The sequence below is a fragment of the Schizophyllum commune genome (assembly GCF_000143185.2).
Source record: "Schizophyllum commune H4-8 unplaced genomic scaffold SCHCOscaffold_4, whole genome shotgun sequence".
NCBI lineage: Eukaryota > Fungi > Basidiomycota > Agaricomycetes > Agaricales > Schizophyllaceae > Schizophyllum > Schizophyllum commune.
The window spans coordinates 3,025,141-3,045,125 of record NW_026089541.1 but is presented as its reverse complement, the minus strand read 5'-3'; the positions used below and the strand labels follow the sequence as shown (position 1 = coordinate 3,045,125).

Below are 19,985 nucleotides of genomic sequence, written 5' to 3'. Positions count from 1 at the left end.
AAATGCGTCAAAATGACACTCTTTGCCAGTTTGCACTTCTCTCAAGCAGTTCCCTCAGAGTATAGCAGCATAAAAGTAGCTAGTAGTACGTTCTACACCGTCTACAGAAGTTTTGGAGGAGCGCGGATGTCTGTATCCCTGGCAATGGGCATTGAGTTGCTTTATGTAGATCCCACTCGAAGGAGTGGTCTTCAGGATGAAATCAGCGCATATAAAATCACAGTAAATCGCAAATATTGGTTTGACTTTAGAGAGCCCTGAGTATACCTCTGCGGTCTACATTCCGCGAGCTTTACGAACCTGAAGTCCCCTTGTTCGAGCTGCGGGTATCGCCGAGAGTGGCGGTGGCGGCGCGGTCCGGTCCCAAATCGCTACTTATCGGTCCCAAATTGTGACTTTGCCCGCGCCACCGCTTCTCCTCCTCCCACCTTCCCTCACCACTGCTCGCTCCCCCTCTCAGCTCCCCCCTTGCCTTCATCCCTTCCTCGTTGCCCTTTTCCTTCCACGTGGCAATAAATTCCGGCGGCGATCGTGGCGATCGCGCCGCTGATCTCACATTCTTCCCCCACCCCGCCCCTCGATCAACGGCCCAACGGCCTCTTCGGATACGTAGAGAGAAGGACAAAGGAGAAGGGACTCATAAGAGTCCCTCAAGGTACGTCCCAGTATTAAAACCGCATGAAACACAGCTAATAATGTTATAATTTGCTGCTCCGCAAGCAAGCGCTAGGGAGCGGCGCTTCGCCCCCTAACCCCCCGCGCCCCAAGAAAGCAAACCCCCCTCCTTTCCCCACCTCCTCTCACCTCTTTCCACCCCGCTTCACGACCCCGGACGATGGCTGTGCCCTAGCAACGGCGACAACAACAACACGCCCCGCCCCCTTCCCCCTTCCCCCCCTCTTCCCCACGCGATGCAGCGCGCACTTCCAGCCGGAAGTGCGCGGCATCTCTTTCTATTAACCGCGCTGCGCTCCGCCCCGCCCCGCCCCTACACACGCACGCGACCAAGCCCGCCAATGGCTCAGCATGCAGATGTGGTGCAGGAGGTGCGCTTCCCGCGCCCTACCCCCCTCACCCTCCAACTTCGACCTACCCCACGAGCTTCCTCCCAAGCTCAACAGCTCTTCCCCACCCGCGCTAAGCGCATTCGCCCCTTCCTCCTAGCGCGCCCGATCGGGAACCTGCCCCCTATACCACCCCTCCCGCTCCCAGTGCAAGGCCACACCCCCTCGCTCCTTATCCGCCCTCGCCGTCTACTCCCCCTCCATCTACTCCCCCTCCCTCTACTCCCCCTCCCTCTACTCCCCCTCCCTCTACTCCCCCTCCCTCTACTCCCCCTCCTTGATTTCCCCCACCTCTTTCCCCTACGTTATCCACGCCACGTGCGGCAGCGGCGGCGGCGAAAATTTTCGCGCGCGCGCTCTTTTCATTTCATGTATTATATATACATGTATAGGACTTTGTGTAACATAATATATAGTCGTATACACTCTATTGCAGACAGCAGAGGCAACAGACGCGGCAAGAACGCGCGCGCGGCACGTTCCGACGCGTCGAGGGCGCGTGCGTGGTTGTCCCGCCGCCCGATCACGCCATCACGCGCCGCCCCCGACGTCGGGAAGGGCACGCGACGTGCGCATCACGGCTGCGGCGCCGTATAAGGCAGGAGAACGGCGGCGCCGGCGTCTCTAGCGGCTGGGAGCTCGGCATTTGCCGGGCTCGACAACCGCATCGTGGGATTTCAACCCGAGGTATGACAAGTGTCAAGGGGGTTTAAACCCGGCTTACAGCATTAGCTGGCTAAGGAGGCGCAGAGTGGAGGGCTAGTCCTGGAGCACCAGACGCAAGGTGGAGATGATACTCAACACCGGATATGCGAGGTGGTGGCATGTCGATGAGGGCGCGCATACAGCAGCGACAAGCCGCAACAATCAAGTCGCAAGGCGCAGAGCGGAGGGTTAGTCCTGGAGCGCCGGAGTGCAGGCAAGAAGGCGGTGCCGGGCGACTGCATGTGGCGATGAACGGCGAAGGTGAGCAGCGGCAGGTGGGTCATGTGATAGATGAACATGAACATCACATGAGGGTCAGGTGACAGAGGGGGTGACCTTGGCAGTTGCAAGTCACATGGTGAGTGGCTGATCACATGGCAGGTGGCTGATCACATGTGGGGTGACTGTGGTGTGATGCGTGACAGGACAAGGGATGTGATTGGCTGGAGGAGGTGGAAAAACGAGGCAGGGCTGCCAGAGCACAGAGAGTGCGCATCCGGGGCTCATAACCTATCAGAAGTGGATGCAAAGAGTGACCGACGGGTAGGGAGGTTGCGGATAGCAGGAGCGTCGGCGGTAGATGATCGAATACGACCCAGCGGTCGGATGGCAGCAGCAAGGAGGGAAGGCAAGCGACAGACCCGGTACAAAGCCCCGGGCAGGGCCTCAGAGGCCCCCCTCAGCGGCAAGCTGGAGGGGCTGGCGCGCCCAGCGGCAACGCCGAACACAGACACGGACCGAAGGCGACAACGCACGGACTAAAGAGTGTATAAGTGTGACTACTCGGTATATAAGGCGTGAACGCGTGACGTGACCGAGTGACTGCTAGAGTCGAGCTGTACAGGACAATAACCAACTCGTGACAGAAGCGAAGGAGGGAGAGGTCGAAGGAGGAGGGCTGTGGGTGTGTCAGTGTAAACGCGGTGAGAAAGAGAATACGTACGGGTGTGGGTCAGGAGGAGGTTGGGCGATGTTCTTAGGGGGCGACGGTCGCGGAGGAGGAAGTGTTGAGCATGCTGGGAAGCACACCACTCAGCTTACCTGAATATAAGAGAGCTTAGCTAGAGGCTATGCGCAGAGTAGGTGAAGACCTGTTATTACAGGGCCAGAGGAGCCCTCCTTATATACTACAGGAGAGGCAACGATGTCATACGTAGTAATAGAGAATGAGTCAAGAGGACAGAACACGCTGAGTAAAGCGTACATGTGACAAGTCCAACCTATGTGTCCATATGTGTCCATCTGAGTCATATGATACTCGCGTGTAGGTGCATGTGATGCACACGTGACATGTCGTGACAGGCCGAATGTTCAACACTCCCCCTCGCTAAGTGCGCGCCAGCGCATGCAAGCGCATATCTTCATCGGCCTGTTAGGCCCGGCTCAAGGGCTAGCGTAGTCGGCACGACGTGGGACGACGAGAGGATACTCGGCGGAGGCACGGGCGGGTCGATACGCAGGCAAGAAATAAGAAAGCTAAGATTCGAGAGAAGATGTAGAGAACAGATCAATCACAATAGAGTCGAGTAACGAAAATACCAAGTCTAAGGAGGCCTCATGGCCAGGCCTGCCTTAAGTACCAAGGGCCATGTGTGGTAAGAGGTAATGGAGATAAGATAGGTAAGGGTGAGATAGTAGGGAGGAAAGGACGGGTCATAACAGTACCCCCTCCTCAAGCGAGACTCCCCGAGTCGAGTAGGTAGGTGGACGCCGAGGTCCGGTAGACAGGTTCGAACCTAGGTCTGTCACGTGGGTCGGAGGGTGCCGAGGTGGCGATCGGCTCGTGTGGGCCCCGCGTCAAGGGCGAGCTTGAGCTTCCCCACGACGAGGAGTGCCGCCGATTCCGCTAGACCCTTCCTAGGGTGGGGGAGCAGTGTCTCCCCCTGCTCGCCTAGCGTTCCCTGCGTCGGTCGAGCCCGGGATGGCCTATCGATGGTCGGTTCGCTGACGGAATGAATTTCGTGCTTTCCCCTCCTTCTTCTCGTGGACTCCGTGCGCTTACCAGCCCTGTCGTTCAAGGCGTTTCGGCGACTCTCTTTTATACCAGTGTCGGGCTGCTCGCCTTCCTCAGCCACTTCGTCTCCGACATGGTTTTCCCCTCCAAGATCTCTTCTCCTCAACCCGTTCCCCGTTCTCTACTCCTCGGCGCGGGCGTCGCGGTGCCTCAACTGCAGCCCGCTTTTTCCGAGTCGTCTGTCCCCCCGCCGACGGCGGCCATGCTAGGTGCTTGCTGGGTCCCCCTTCCTGTTCGCCACTCATCGTTCTGCAGCTGTCCTCAACGCCCGTATGGGTTCCTCGGGAGGCGGTGATCAGGTGTCCCCCGACGTGGGCTCCGGTTCTGATGAGGTGGGTGCGATCGTGTCGTGTCCGGGGTTTCTGATCGCGAACGTCGTTCAGGTTTCCCTCGAGCGTGCTTTGCAGCATGCGCGTGGCGAGTCCGCGGGTCTCCGCGCCTCCCTCGAGCGCACTGATCGCACTCTGGCTGGCGTGCGTTCTCGCCTGATGACGCAGGATCAAGAACTTCGCCGCGTCATGGCCGACTCCTCGCGTCACCTCGATCGTATCGCGCAGCTCGAGGCTCACGTCGCCTCCTTGACCGCCCAACTCGCCGGCACGGGCCGCGAGCTTGTTGAGGTCAAGGCGTCTCTGGCGACGGCCGAGTCGGAGCGCGGTAAGGCCTCTCGCCGCTCTCGATTCTTTCACGGTCGCTACCATCGCGTTCTTCAAGACGTCGACAACCTCGATTCCCGCCTGAAGGGTCACCTGGAGGAGTTGCGCTTCGCCAATGTCGCTCGGCGGGAGGCGGAGGATGACGCGCGCGAGGCCCGCCGCGACCTTGCTCGACTGCGCCATGAGTCCGCTCGCGCTCTGGAACGCCTTCGTAGTCGGCTCGGCGATCTCCTCGATGCTCATAGCTCGCGTGTCCCGAGTGACCTTTATCGACGCCTTCTTGATCGTGTTCGTGCGTACACTGCGCGGTTCGGTCCTCTCGAGAGCGCCCTTTTTGGCGAGGGGGAAGCCGACGACATTCTCAGTGATGATGCCGGCGAGGAGCATGTCGAGCAGGCTGGAGGCGAAGGCGAATCGGGTGGTCGTGACGTCGAGGGTGGGGATGTGCTTAGCAGCGTCGAGCGGGGCGAGTCGGTGGCGGCGGTTGTGCAGGATGCGGATATGAGCGACGTCGACTGAGGGCGTGTTGGTTTTCCTCTTTGAGGGCCGTGGCTGTATCGTAGCTTGGTGTATGTGCGTGTTTGTTGTACTCGTATGTGTTGTATGTCTTGCTCGTGGTGTTCTTGTCTGAATTTCTGAGTTTTTTCCGTTGTCGTCGTCCGTATAAGTTAGGTCGTATTTCCCTCCTATTTTCTCCCCCCTTTCCCCTTCCTTCCTGGCGCCTTGGGGAGAGCGTCCCATTCCTCGACTGTACGTGGTTTTTCAGGGTGGCTCGCGTGAAACGCGTCGACCTTTTTTCCAGCTTTTGCGAGGCCGTCTGCCGGCTCCCATGTACGCGCTTCGGGCCCGAATCCCTCCCAATCGACCAGGTATTTGACCTTGCGCTTAGTGCCCTTCCTTCCCACTACCTTACAGTCCAATATATCCCTGACTTCGTACTGCTCGTATCCCTCTTCATCTATTTCCACTGGCGGGGCCTTCTCCGGCGGTCGTTGCGCGAATGTGTCGGCGGGGATCTCGTGCAGCAGCGAGACGTGGAACACGGGATGGATTCTTGACATTGTTTTCGGCAGCTTGAGGCGGTAGGCGTGCGTTCCCACCTTCCGTTCGATGGTGAATGGCCCAAGGCGCTTGTAGTCCAGTTTTTTGGTAGGTCTCTTGGTTTTTATATTGCGTAGGTCGAGCATCACCTTCGTCCCCTTGCTCCAGTCGGGTGTAGGACCCCTGTGGACGTCCGCGTGCTTCTTCATCGCCTCCGCGGCTTTCTGTACCTCTTCCCTGAGGTGCTCCTGGAGCGATTTCAAGTCCTTCGCTACGAGGTTGACCTGATGGTTCAGGATATTGTCGAAGGCGATCGAGAGGCGTGGATGATAGCCCTTGTTCGCGAAGAAAGGTGTCATTCCCGTCGCCGAGTGGGTGGTGTTGTTGTATACGAATTCGGCGATGGGCAGTTGGGGTACCCAGTCGTCCTGGTCATAACTGACGAAGGCGCGGAGGTATTGCTCGAGGGTTTGGTTGACTCGTTCTGTTTGGCCGTCCGTCTGAGGATGGTACGCTGTCGAGAGGTTGGATCTCACTCCTAAAGCCTTGCATAGCTCCTTCCAGAATGCGGATACGAACAGCGCTCCCCTGTCGGATACGATGTCGGCTGGCAGCCCATGTCGGCTGAAGACTTCGCGTATGAAGAGGCGAGCGAATTCTTCTGCGTCGTCGGTCGTGTGGCATGGGATGAATATGGACTGCTTAGTGAGTCGACATACCACGACTAATACGGCGTCGAACCCCTCTGACAAGGGTAGCTCCACGATGTGGTCGATAGATATGGACGACCAAGGGCGCTCTCCTACTGGCAGCGGCTTGAGGGCGCCATACTTCGCGTGTCTCGCCGTCTTAGACCGTAGACAAGTCGTGCAAGTGACGCAGTAATTGTGTATGTCTTTTCGCATGCCGGGCCAGTAGTACTCGAGCATAACACGCTTGAGTGTACGTCGAACTCCCGGATGTCCGCTCAGCTGGTGGTCGTGTCGGCTGCGTACGATATCGAGGCGCAGCTTCTCATGGTCCGGCACGTAGATTCGTCCGTCGCGGAGTAGTAGGCCGTCTTCGGTCGTCGAGAAAGCTCCCCCTGGGTCCTTGCTCGCTTCCCTCCTCCCCTTGCTCGCGTGCTCGTCTGTTGGTGCCGCTCGGATGCGTTCGAGCTCGGACTCGACATCGAGTAGATGTAGCGCGCATAGTCGTTCTGCCGGAATCGCTACCCGTTCGTTGAAGGCTTTTGCCTTCGTCTTGAACGCCTCTCGGGGGTATACGTCGGGTCGTCGGGTCAAGGCGTCCGGTTTTCCCCCTAGTCGACCGGGTCGGTAGTGGATGACAAAGTCGAACGTTGATAAGTATTCTGACCATCGCACCTGTCGTGGTTTGAGCTCCTTCGACGTCGTAAAGTGTTGGAGGTTATGATGGTCTGAGTAAACTTCTACGCGGTGTCGCGCGCCTTCAAGGTAGGGTCGCCACACTTTGAACGCCTCGACTATCGCTAGGAGCTCGCGGTCGAAGACGTCATAGTTGCATTCGGCGGGCGTGCAGGTGCGTGCGTGGAAGGCGACCGGGTGTAGCTCGTTGTCGGCTGGATCGAACTGCGAGAGGATGGCGGCGATTGCCCAGTCGGAGGCATCGCTCTCGACGACTATAGGCAGCGCGGGGTTGAAGTGTTGCAGGACGGGGGCCTCGGTGAAGGCCGCCTTGAGTAGGTTGAAGACCTCCTCACACCTATCCGTCCAGGCCCATTCGTGGTTCTTCTTAAGGAGCTGGGTAAGGGGATGCACTATGCCCGAATAGTTATCAATGAAACGCCTGTAGAAATTGGCGAACCCGAGGAAGGCTTGTAGATCCTTGATGTTCGAAGGGCGCGGCCAGTCTAGCACCGTCTTCACTTTCCGTGGGTCCATCTTCACGCCGCCGGGCGTGATGATCATGCCCAGGTACTCGATCTCCTGTACGTGGAATTCGCACTTCTCTGGTCTTGCGTGTAGATCGTGGTCGGCCAGTCGCTGGAGTACTTGTCGGACGTGTTGCTCGTGTTCCTGCTCATTCCTCGAGTATATGAGAATGTCGTCAAGATAGACTACGACAAATACGTCGAGCATGTCGTGGAAGATATCGTTGACAAAGCGCTGGAAGGTGGACGGCGAATTCGTCATACCGAACGGCATTACCAGATACTCGAAGGACCCGTATCTTGTTCGGAAGGCCGTCTTCCACTCGTCCCCCTCCGCTATGCGGATGTTGTTGTATCCCCATCGAAGGTCGAGCTTCGTGTAGATCTTTGCGTCGCGTAGTCTGTCCACGAGAGTGCCGATGAGCGGAAGTGGGTAGTGGTTTTTTCTGGTAATGCGATTAAGTCCTCGATAGTCGACGCAGAGCCTCAGTTTCCCATCTTTCTTCGGCGCGAACAGCACGGGTGCCCCCGCTGGCGAAGTCGAGGATCTTATGAAACCCTTTCCCAGCATCTCGTCCAGATATTCCTTTAATGCGCCTAGCTCACGCTCCGACATGTTGTAGATTTTGCCGAACGGGGGTGTCGTGCCCTCCTCCAGTTCTATCTTATGGTCGTGTTCGCGATGTGGTGGTAGCTCTCGCGCCGTCTCTTCTGAGAAGACCTGTCGAAACGTATGGTATTGCTCGGGGACGTGTCTTTTCAGGTCTTCGTCCAAGTTATCGGAAATCTCCCCTCGGACGTGCTCGGGCGGGGTCGGAGCTTCATTTCCCTCTCCTTCCTGGGGTTCCTCGACATTTGGCCTCAGGTAGAGAAGGTACACCGGCTCTCCCCTATCAATGAGATGGGACATGGGCGTAGCCCCGATGAGCGTGAACCCGGCGTGGTCTGCCTCAACGCGTGAAGAGGGATCGAGCCCTTGTTTGGGCTTCTCCGATGAGTGTGGATCCTCGCCGGTTGTCGCCTGTTGGGACGGTGTCGATCTCGTCGCCCGCGCGCGGGGCGGCCTTCCTCTCGGTGGGTCGCGTCTACCCGTGTATTTCGAGTTCCTCACGAGCTTGCCTGTACTGGGTGGCCGCACTGGCGTTGGCGTCGGAGACCGCTTTCTCTTGCTCGTCTGGCGTTTGCGTTGTTTTGAGTTCAGCAGCCGCGGAGCGCTGGGTTCGTTCCAGACCGGTTCCGGTCGGGGTGCCGTAGCTGTTGGCGGCGCCACCTCCTCGAGTATCACACGGGGGTCCTGCGGTGCCTCTCCCACCCAGTCCGGCTCGTCTCGCGGTAGCTCCTCGATGAGAGTGACACTCCGCATACGCGGTTCGGGTTCGAAGACCACGGCGCGAAGGGTGGGCTCTAGTTGGATTGTCAGGCCATTCCAGTCTATATTCGGGTTGTGTTTTCGTAGCCACGGCATGCCGAGGACGATGGGTGTTGAGGGGTGTAGCCGCGTAATCAGGAAGTTTTCCTTATGGATAGTGCCGTCCTTGAAGCGGAGCGAGAGGGCTATGCGATGTTTGAGATTTCCCGCTGACGAAGGGGCGCCGTCGAAGAGCGTGAGCGGGATTTCTCGAGGGAGCTTTTGTCGAAGCTGAGGGACTTGTGTGCAGAGGTCGTAGTCGACGAAGTTGTTTGATGCACCGGTGTCGATGAGTCCCCTTTGGGCCGTTGCTCCAGTCTCGAGAACATCGACTTCGAGCACGAAGGATTGGGAAGAGTGAGAGGGTAGCGTGGCGACCGCATTTAGGAGTTGTGGGTCCTCGTCGTCACAGTCTGGAAGAGCTCGGGCAGAAGAATCGGGAACTAGTGAGCTCTTGCCATTTCCTAGTCCCGATGTACATTTCCCGAAGCACTGTGGTCGTATATATACTGTCCCTCCGCCTGCTCGTTCCCATCTTCCTCCTCGGTCTCCTCCTCCCCCTCCTCCTCCGTGTCGTTGTCGAGCTTCATCGTCCCGAACGGATTTTCGCCTGCTTCTTCCTCCCACTGAATCGCCAACTGGTCGTTCGCAAGCACGTAGTTCGACCTGCCCAAGGCTGGCTTCGGTACCGGGCAGACGGGGTCGCCCCACATATGCCCTACCTGTTTGCAGCCGAAGCATCGCCTCTCTCTCCTCAACCTGTCGAGCTCGTTCTTGTCCACTCCTTGCACCAGCTGACGCATCGTAACACGTCCCGTGTTTGTCGCCGCACGTCGATCGTTCGCGCCGGCGTTGTCGGCGGCGGGATTCGGTCGAGCAGGTGTCGGAGACGAGGTTGCGTTGCGCTGTGGATTCGAGCTGAACGCAGGAGGTTTGTTGGAGTCCATCGTCACTGGCGGAGCGCTGTAGCGCGTGTCGGGGCGCCGTGCGGGGCGTGTCTGAGCCGAGGAGCGTCGTTCAAGCTGCTGGAGTTGCTTCTTGTACGCCTCCTTGCGGTGCCGTTCCTTCCAGTAGCGATTGTCGATGGAGGTGAAGAGATTCTTCATGTCCTCAAAGTCGACTGATGCCGGTGCAAGCTGTGCAACGTTGGTGATACGGTCGGGCACGCTGTCCTCGAGACGCGTCATCCAGTGAGCCTCGTTGTAGCCGGTGCGCTGCGCGAGGCCTTCGAACTCGACGATATACGAGGTGAAGCGCTCGTCATTGTCCATCGTCAATGCGCTGTATTGGGCTCTCGCGTCGGCTTCGGGGTCGGCAAGATCGAACTGTTGGGCGAAGGTCTCGAGGAAGGCGTCGTAGTCGGTGAGGGCGGCGCTGTTTGGCCTATGTTTCTCCAAGTTCTGCCAGTGATCTTGTGCGAGATCGGTCATGTAGGAGACTGCGAAGAGGATTCGTGCGCGATGGTCGGAGTAAGTGAGAGGTTTCGCCCGGAAATGTAGGTTGACGGAGTCGATCCATTTGCGCCAGAGCGTAGGGTCGCGACCTGTGAACTTCTCGGGGCGGGCGACTTCGCGCTGCTTCTCTCGTGCCAGCTCCTCTTGGATGCGGCGTCGTTCCTGCTCTTGCTGCTGCTTGCGCGGGTCGCGTGGCTCGACAGGTTGTTGACTCCGTTGCAATGCCTGCGCGAGCTGATCCACCCACTCGGGTCGCTGGTCGTTACCCCTCCCCGCGGGTGTTGGCGCTGGCGGTCCTGTCGGTCCTCCCCGCCCTCCGGGCCATCCTGGCGGTCCTCCTGGCGAGCCTCCCGAGCCTGAGCCCCCGTACCCTCCTAGTGCTCCTCCGTAGACTGCTTGCCCTTGCGCATATCGTGCCGTACCCCCTCCCCACGTTGCTTGCTGCATATGCGGCGGTATAGCACGAAGGGGTGGAAGAGGGCCTGGTGGCGGCGGAGGCGGTGGTCTTCCCGATGCGGCCTGTGGCGTGACTGGGTATGTCCTCGCATTCCTGAGCGGCGATCGCGCCGGTATCGGCGGGGGTGGTCCTCGTCCCACACCTTCGAAGGTGGGGATACGTTGCGGCGTGGGCGACTCGGGTTGCCTATTCCTCCCTCGACTGCTGTCGTGTGACGAGTCCCCTTCGCTGTAGCCCCCTGGCGCACCTCCTCCTACGTTCCTCGTAGTCGCGGGTAAATTGACCGTCGGTGCATCACGAGGTGAGAAGATCGGGCTCGAGTCGACCGCGACCGTCTGCGTGTTCATGCCGCGTGATGGGTCTTGGAACGACACGCTCGTCCGTCCTGGCGTGCGGACGTTCGTAGTGGAGACTCGAGGTTGCCAGTTCTCCTGGTCGCGCCGTTCCCTCTCGGCGCGCTGGTGAGCTTCCCTCTCGAGAAGAGTTCGCAGGCGGTCCTCGCGCTCGCGGATCTCGGCCGTTAGACGGGCAGTTTCCGAGGGCGTGTCAAGACGCGTGAGTTCAATGTCTTGAGCCGTTTGAAGGTGTCGGGTGTGGCTGGACGCGGGTGATGTAGCGATTTGACCTGGGGCGGACGTGCGCGAGGTAGGACGCTGAGGTTGGTGGTCGCTGGCGTAGTCGAGTTCCGTAACGTCTGAGTGGTACGACGCCATGGGCGGCGCTCGCGTCGGGCGTTCGTTGGTCTGACGAATCCGGTCTGCCGTCCAGCGCGTCGATTGTCTCCGGTCCCTCGTGGGTATGTGGCCGAGTCGGATGTGCGAGGTGTCAACTTCTCCGACTCGACTCGCGCGCCCTCTCGAGGAGTCTGAAGGCGTTGGCACCCGCGTTCCGTCGCTCGACTCATGCGTCTCGGGTGGCGCTGGTTCGGTTGTGGTCGTTGGCTCGAATTGACGTTGTTTGACGTAGGGGCGGGCTCGCGTCTGGGAGTGCTGTAGCTCCGCCAGGGTGTGGAGGATAACCGGCGCGTGGTCGAGTGTCGTGATTGGGACCCCTTCGCTCATAATCTGGTGCAGGGGTGTTTGCCCAGTACGTTCCGCTCGATCGACCAGGTCCGTGAGATCGTAATCGTACTCGAGATAATTGTTGTCCCCCATCTCCCTCGAGGCGCGCAAGAGGTCTGCCAGTGCTCGCATACGCTGGGTGTCGTTGTAGAATCGAGTATGTCTCGTCCAAATTCGCCCCGTCTTGAGGGAGGACGCGAAATAGCGTAGCCAGCCGATGACGGCATCAGCAGCGTCCATGGGGTCATCCGGTACGATCGCGCCCTCCTGCTCTCCGAGCTCGACGAAGATCCTCCATGCCTCTCGCGCGCAGTCCTCGGGAGTGGCGAGGGGGTCCGGGTGCAGCGAGCCAGCCATTGTTGCCGTATGGGGTTGTTGTCGCGCTGGAGTGGACGCGTAATCGGCTTGACTCATGTGAATGGACGGTTGCGTCGGATACGTCGGTAGAGGGGCAGTCGATCGTTGAGATGTTGGCTCATCATATGCGCGGATGTTGGGGAGAGAGGTCGGACTCTCGATCCCTGAACGAGGTTCGTGTTGCCAAGGAGGGGGACGCTGTCCCGGGCTGGCGGAGACTGTTGTTGGCCACATACCAGGTATGGGCGCGTTTCCCGGGGTCTGGTAGTGGCTTTCCATGGACGGTTGACGAGAGTATGCTTGGTGTGAAGCGACACGTGGTGGGCTCGCGTGCGAGGGTGGTACCGGAATGAAGACGGACTCGGACGGGAGCGGTACCGGTCCCACGTGGCCTCGGCGTGTTATGTGGTCGGAGAGTCGCGGCGTGTTGCGGCGCTCGTATTCGACCCTTAGTTCCCCCTCCTCGGAGAAGGTGGGTGAAGCCATCTGCCTAATAAACCTCGTCGGTGAGACTTGGTATTATGTTAGGCCCGGCTCAAGGGCTAGCGTAGTCGGCACGACGTGGGACGACGAGAGGATACTCGGCGGAGGCACGGGCGGGTCGATACGCAGGCAAGAAATAAGAAAGCTAAGATTCGAGAGAAGATGTAGAGAACAGATCAATCACAATAGAGTCGAGTAACGAAAATACCAAGTCTAAGGAGGCCTCATGGCCAGGCCTGCCTTAAGTACCAAGGGCCATGTGTGGTAAGAGGTAATGGAGATAAGATAGGTAAGGGTGAGATAGTAGGGAGGAAAGGACGGGTCATAACACGGCCGTCTAGGACGAGTAGAACTCAAGTCCCAGTTGCGATCTGAACTTCAAGAACAGAGTGCGCCCTAAGTTCTTGGTGAACAAATCCGCAGGGTTGTCAGAGCCGTCTATAAAGAACAACTCGACCTCCTTCTCCTCGACCAGCTCATGGATGTAGTGGTAACGGATGTCGATGTGTTTCATCCGACGGTCTCGGTAGGCGTTAGAGCCTGTGAAGATGGAGCCCTGGTTGTCACCGCAGATGGGGACAGGAACAGTGATTTTGCGTCTGAGTTCTCCTAAGAGACTCTTCAGCCACATCACTTGGCGGCTACAGTCAGAGTGCGCCATGTATTCTGCTTCTGTCGACGAGGCTGCGACTGTGCGCTGCAAACGTGACTGCCAGCAGATGTTCCCGTTGGCCAACTTCATGAAGAAGCCGGTGGTCGATCTCCTCTTGATTGGATCGGAGGCCCAATCTGAATCAGTGTACGCAATAAGTCCGCCATTGGATTTGCCATCAAAGACAAGTGCGTAATCCCTGGTACCAGCCAAATAGCGGCAGATATACAGCGCTTTATGGAGGTGATCCTGAGACGGGTTGGCGGCGAACTGTGACAACTTGGTTACTGCGAACGCAATGTCGGAGCGTGTGCCCAACATGATGAAGAGAAGCGATCCAATGACCGACTGGAATTTCTGACGGAGTGCGGGATCGACTTCATCCTCATTTGGCATCGGAACGTAGCCGGCCGGTAGAGGTGTCGCTGCGAACTTGCAGTTCTGCATCCCAAAGCGTTGCAGCACCTTATCGAGGTACGGAATCTGATCGAGCTTGATCTTAGATCCGTCTCGTGTGATGCGCATGCGCAGGAACTCCTCAGTGATTTCCTGATTGCGGCATTCCCATCGCTTGTTGAACTCAGCCTTGAGAAAGGCAATGAGCTTCTTGTCCTTCGAGAAGAACATCGCATCATCTACGTAGACGATGATCACACAGAAGTGACCGTTCGAGTCCTCGTAGAAGAAGACACCGGCATCCGATGTGAGTCGGACCCAGCCCATGGCTTTCGTGGACTTCGTCAGCGCTTTCCACCATGCGAGAGCAGCTTGCTTCAGTCCGTAGATCGCCTTGTGCAGGAGCATGACTTTGCCCTGCTTCCCTTTGGCAATAAAGCCTTCGGGTTGTTCCATGTAGATCTCTTCGTCTAGATCGCCATATAGAAAGGCTTTCCTGACATCAAGACCTGACATATGCCAGCCTTCAAGCGCTGCAAGCGCGATGACCAGTCGGAACGTCTCGTACCTGACAACAGGTGAGAAGATTTCGTCATAGTCGATGCCCTCGACTTGACTGAACCCCTTGGCTACAAGCCGGGCTCGTTTACGGCCATCAGATTTCTGATCAAAGACCCAGCGGCATTTGATGACCTTCCGTCCTTTCGGACGGTCCACAAGGGAGTAAACCTTGCGCTGACGGAGCGCCTCAAGCTCCTCGCGGCAAGCGTCAAACCACTCCTTCTGTAGCGCCTTCGGCAGCTTGTAAATGTCGCGAAATGTCCAATTGCGAATATTGGACGTGTCTGGGACGGTCTCATTCGGAATCGCCTTTGAAAGCAGCTCCGTGATGAGTCCTACTCCCCCTTCCCGGCATAGCTTTTGTATGCGAGCTTCGTCGTCGTCTAGATGCTCAGGAGCGTCTGCGCGCGAAGATGGCTGTGAGCTAGGGTCGGGAACCCCTTTCTCAGCACCGGATGTGGCTTTCGAACGCGAGCTACGCGGTTCATCATCGCCAACCATCTCTCTCCACTTCGTCTCGCTCGAGACATCGCGTTCAATTTCCGCTGGAGCGCGATCTCCATAGACATTATTCGGACGTGCAAGCTTCGACCGCAATCGCGTAGACTTCCGAGTAGGTTCAGGAGGTGGTCCTGCTTGCTTACGCCCTCTGCCTCGCTTAGGAGCGGGCGGGGCTGCCTCTGGAGTCTTATCCCGACGATCAGGCGGCGGGTCCTGATGATTTTGATCGTCATCATCATCATCATTTCCTCTTGGGGGTAGAGGAGGAGCCGGAGGTGCCGGTGGAGACGGAGCATCGTCATCATCACCTGGCAGATCTCCTGGTCCCTGCAGATCTTGTGGATCCGCTGGATCATCGTCACGCTGTGGTTCATCACCAACAGGGACATGTTGACGACGATTCGAATCGCTGTCAGGGCAGCGGGGAAACACTTCTTCATCAAACATCGCCTGAGTGGCAACGAAGAGAGATGTGTTAGAGCGCATGAACAAATATCCCTTCACACCATCGGGAATACCCAGGTACGTCATCAGCTCCGATTTGGGCGATAACTTGTTCTGGCGTTTCTCCTCGGGGATAAAGACATAAGCAGCGCAACCAAAGACCCGGAGATGTGAAATATCCGGTTTCTCCTTGTGGAGTGCTTCGTACGGAGTTTTCCACTTCAAACGCCGGATGGGCGTCCAATTGTAGATCCGTGTCGCGAGTGCAATCGCGAACTCCCAGAACGAGTTAGGTAGACATGCCGTGAAGCGCATGGCTTCGGCCTTGTCCATAATCGTCCGGTTGAAGCGTTCGGCGCGACCGTTCTGCTGATGAGCGTAAGGTGCGCCTTTCTCCACCAGAATCCCGTTCTCCGCAAGGAATTCCTCCATTCCCATGCCTTTAAACTCTCCCCCATTATCGATATGCCACTTTTTAATCGTAGCACCGAACTGGTTTTTGACCATCGCAATAAAGTTGCGCGTAGCCTGCTTGGCATCGGACTTCTGCGATATGCATACCGTCCAGCCAAAGGAGAGTGCCTCATCAAAGAAGCCAATAAAGTAACGATACTTGTGATAAGATATCGTCGGGAATTCTTTGAGATCCGAATGGATAACATCAAAGGGATTTTTCGCACGATGCTCAGAAGGCGGGAAGGCACGTTGGTGCATTTTCCCTTGCGCGCAACCTTTGCAGGGGCGAGTTTCCTCGGGAAAAACAAGGTCTTGGGGAAAGCCCTTGGTGTGTTTCTTCGCCTGACGTAGAACGTCTTTTGACGGATGTGCGAATCGCCGGTGCATGATGTCATAGTCGACCTTGTATACGGTAGACACAGACTGCACAGTCTTCGCCGTGGAAGGCGTCGACCAGAGGAAGTACAGGGTATGCACTTCGTTGAGCTTGTAAAACTCAAGTACCGAAAGAGGAGAGTTCTTCCGATGTAAGCTGATCATCGTGCTGTTTCCACGCACAGATAATCCTCCTTGAAGTAAGGAGCCCAAGGAAAGTAGACAACCATGCAATCCAGGCACGTGGTACACTGGATATAGCTGCGAAGTCGTGACAACTTTCCTTCCATGCCTCGTGACGCAGTGATCAACAAAGGCTGTCCCGCGACCAACCAATGCAAGCGTAGTGTCTTTGGATGCGGTCTGCGCGACAATTGGCTCAGAGAGTTTCTCATAGCCAGCCAGATCACTCTCTTCCGACGTCACGTGGAGAGATGCACCAGAGTCGACGAGCCAAGAAGGCGGGAAACCCAATTCGTCTCCGTGAAGCGGTGCTTTTCCCTTACACTTAGGACACGCAGCAATGTCGTTGCAGGCACAAAATATATTCGTACAAAAATGATGCGAACCAGTCAGCATACAATATAGTACAGAATCGCGCGATAAGATCAAGCGCTGTGTGCCGCAATCAGTATTGCGCAGAAGATCCTCGTGAGAGGGTACTTGCCTGTCGGCGCCAGTGAGACCGGCAGCCTGGGCGATGGCATCATCGACGTTGACCTCGACGTCCCCGAACATATTCTCCTCGCGCAGGTACTCCTCCAGAGGAGAGAGATCCCAGCTGATCTGCTCATCGATTGTCCCGTCGAAGAGGAACGAGTTGAGCGTGTGATCGTCGACGCGAGCACGCTTGACGAGCGGCTCGTCATCGATCTGCATCTTCGAAGAAGACGCGCGCGGAGTGGGGAAATCGTCGGTACAGTCCATGTTGACGGGGAAGCCGCCAACGTTGACGACGGAGTCGATCTCGCGATAGATCTCAGGAGTGACCTGAAGGTCGAGCTCCTTGGCGGTGGCGAAGACGTTCTTCGCGCCTTCCGCGATGGGGGTGTCGGCGATCGCCTTATCGGCGGCGACAGCTGGCTTCTCAACCACCTGACGGACCTTAGTCCCGGCGGGAGTGATGAGGGCGACGTGAGACGTCTTGACGTTCTCGACAGATGGAGTGAGCGCCGAGATGCGAGCGGATCCAACGACCTCAGAGATCGTGGCATGCGCATGCGCGTGCGCAGGCTGCTTCCCTTTCCCCTTGTCCTTCTTGTTCTTCCCGCCGCGCTGGCCGCGTTTGTCCTTCTTCTTCTTCTCAGCCTTATCGCCACCATTGGGCGCAGAGTTTCCACTCTGTTGCTGATTAGAATACTTCGGATCATCACGCTTGCGCTTGACGTTCGAGAACTTCTGGACGTGAGAGCCAGACATCGTCTGCTTGTGGGAGTAGTGCGTAAGAAGCGCCTCTCGAACCACAGCAACAGTGAGATCACTCTTGTCGTATCGCTGAAGGATAGACTCGGTGATGGACTGTATACCAGCGACATGCAAGAGAATCATCGCCTTGAGTAACTCAGGGATGACGATCTCGTCGGCAGCGAGCCGTGCAAACGCGTTGGTGACGACGTTGATCTGGGGATCAGGATGCTGACCGCTATTGAACTTGGCGTTCAACGCCGTCTGGAAGAACCCAAAGAGGTCAGCAATCTGAGTGCTGCCATACTCCTCCTGGAGATATTCAACCAGCGACTTCGCAGTCTCCATCTTGTCCGCCGGGATGCTGCTCTTGACGTTAGGCGAGAGGCGCAATTTAATGCTGCCCCTGACCTTGACGTCGTCGCGCTTCCACGACGTGATCTCGTCTTGATTGACGACTGTGCCCGCGTCGTTCGTCCGAGGAGAAGGAACTTCTTCCTCAATGACGTAGGCGAGCCCTTGGGCTTCAAGCCACGACGACATGCCATCCACCCATTGGGTGAAGTTGTTCCCCTCGAAGAGGAACGTGGCCTGGTAGAGCGAGTTCGACATGATCTGAATAGATCGTCAGCATCGGATCGAACATCATAGTGGCGGCCAGGAACGGCGCCAATGAGCGAATCGAGCATGATGCCGATGGCCATCGTCTCCTTCAGAGACGGGTGCATCGGATCAAGCGTGTAAACGCGATCCGGCATGGTGTCACCTGCGCTTAGAGCGGCATGGTGACGGCAAGCAATGAGGGTGCTTGTCATTGCAGCCAGTGACGGCGCTAATGACTTGTGTCGCAGCCACAGAGGGCGCAGACACTGTGCCGCTGCCAGCAAGGGCGCAGGCACTGCTCACCGGGGCTCATAACCTGTTGAGCATGCTGGGAAGCACACCACTCAGCTTACCTGAATATAAGAGAGCTTAGCTAGAGGCTATGCGCAGAGTAGGTGAAGACCTGTTATTACAGGGCCAGAGGAGCCCTCCTTATATACTACAGGAGAGGCGACGATGTCATACGTAGTAATAGAGAATGAGTCAAGAGGACAGAACACGCTGAGTAAAGTGTACATGTGACAAGTCCAACCTATGTGTCCATATGTGTCCATCTGAGTCATATGATACTCGCGTGTAGGTGCATGTGATGCACACGTGACATGTCGTGACAGGCCGAATGTTCAACAGGAAGTTCGGGGAGAGGGAGGTGGAGGAAGTTGAGGTTGGCGAGGTCGTCCATCTTTAAGGAAGCGGTCAATGTCGGGAGGGAGAGGGAAGTTGCGCGAGAGGCGCTTCTCGGGTGATCCGAGGACGCCACGTGAAATAGGGTCGGCCGGGTTCTCTGCCGAAGCCACGTAAACGAAGTCCGCGACGATCATATGACGTGCGAGGAACTCCGTCGACCGGCGCGCGCAGAGGTTGATGGCTTCGTTCTTGCAGCGACCCTTCCGGAGGGCGCCTATGGCGCCGTAGTTGTCGGAGTGGATGAGGAGGCGGCAGTTGGAGATGCCCTGGGTGCCGAGGTAGTAGAAAAGCAGTTCGAGGGCGATGGCTTCGAGCCAGCAGATGCCGCGACTGCGCTTCTCCGGTGATTTCCACGTGTCACGGAGTTCGAAGGCGTCCCATTGATCGCCGATCAAGATGCCGACGCCCCAACTCGTCGACGCGTCAACAAAAAGGCCGAGGTCCTGCAAGGCGCGGAGGGGGTGGAGGATGCGGTAGGTGGTGCCCGAGCGAAGGCGCGTGAGCCACCACTCGAAGGTCTTGCGGAGTGATTTAGAGGCGTAGCGTGTGGTGGTGTAGTTGCCGAGGAAGCTGTACATTGCGTGTGAGATAGGGGGGAGGTGCGAAGAGCCGTCTTGGTAGATGAAGGTGGCATAAAGGAGAGTGCCGTGGATCTTCTCGAGGTCCTTGAGGGAGAGCTTCTCGCTAGCGTAGATGCGCGCGAGGAGGCCTTCGAGGCGTGAGATATATTTGAGGCGCTTGTGGTCGAGTAGGCTGCAGCGGCGGACGGCGCCGTAATCCCATTTGATGCCGAGCGACAGGACCACGGCCTCGAACGACTTGCCGCATTTGGGTAGTTGCAACGGTAGGCGAAGGTCGGCCAAACGCGAGAGTTCGCCGATGGCGTCGTCAGGGTTTATGTCGTAGCGGAAGCCATCCTTCTCGAACGGGCCGGTCGGGGTAGGAGTGATGCATGCGTGGAAGTCATCTTCGTAGCGAAAGGTCGGGTTGAAGCCTTCGTGCTCGAGTCGCTGGCGGATGGGTTCTCCGATCTGGCCGGCGTGGCTGCTCGCGGGGGACATGCCGAAGGAGTTAGTGTGCGGGAAGTAGAAGTCGTCGCCGAGGTGAAAGACGCCGAAAGGTTTGTGATGTGGGTTTAGTGGGACCCCGCGATGGAAGGCGGTGAGGTCGATGGGGCTTCCTAGCGTGCCATCTGGTGAGTTGGCGACCCAATCTGGTGGTGCGGAGGCGGAGGTTGACGGCGCGGGAAAGGTCGGTGTGATGGAAGCCGTGATGTGATGTGATAGGCGGATCGGCGGCGGGCGCGGTGGCGTGA

The 19,985-nt window shown here is 57.7% G+C and overlaps 4 protein-coding genes across 4 annotated transcripts; 2 read left to right on the top strand and 2 right to left on the bottom strand.

The window, feature by feature from the left end:
• Window positions 1-2,280: 2,280 nt before the first annotated feature.
• Window positions 2,281-2,531, top strand: SCHCODRAFT_02494347 (uncharacterized protein; the record flags this gene model as incomplete). The annotated part of the gene is made up of 2 exons (XM_050342999.1): window positions 2,281-2,312; window positions 2,369-2,531. Coding segments are annotated over 2 exons (195 nt in total), but the record flags the coding sequence as incomplete, so codon positions are not given.
• A 1,325-nt stretch (window positions 2,532-3,856) lies between these two features.
• Window positions 3,857-4,958, top strand: SCHCODRAFT_02497309 (uncharacterized protein; the record flags this gene model as incomplete). Its single annotated transcript, XM_003033483.2, has 3 exons — window positions 3,857-3,992; window positions 4,039-4,115; window positions 4,167-4,958. 3 exons carry the CDS (start codon window positions 3,857-3,859, stop codon window positions 4,956-4,958), a joined length of 1,005 nt encoding a protein of 334 aa, XP_003033529.1.
• Window positions 4,959-8,548: 3,590 nt separating this feature from the next.
• SCHCODRAFT_02480584 (uncharacterized protein) lies at window positions 8,549-8,836 on the bottom strand (the record flags this gene model as incomplete). The annotated part of the gene is made up of 1 exon (XM_050342785.1): window positions 8,549-8,836. A coding segment is annotated over one exon (288 nt), but the record flags the coding sequence as incomplete, so codon positions are not given.
• A 2,870-nt stretch (window positions 8,837-11,706) lies between these two features.
• SCHCODRAFT_02476746 (uncharacterized protein) lies at window positions 11,707-12,594 on the bottom strand (the record flags this gene model as incomplete). The annotated part of the gene is made up of 3 exons (XM_050342746.1): window positions 11,707-12,225; window positions 12,328-12,369; window positions 12,424-12,594. Coding segments are annotated over 3 exons (732 nt in total), but the record flags the coding sequence as incomplete, so codon positions are not given.
• Window positions 12,595-19,985: the final 7,391 nt, after the last annotated feature.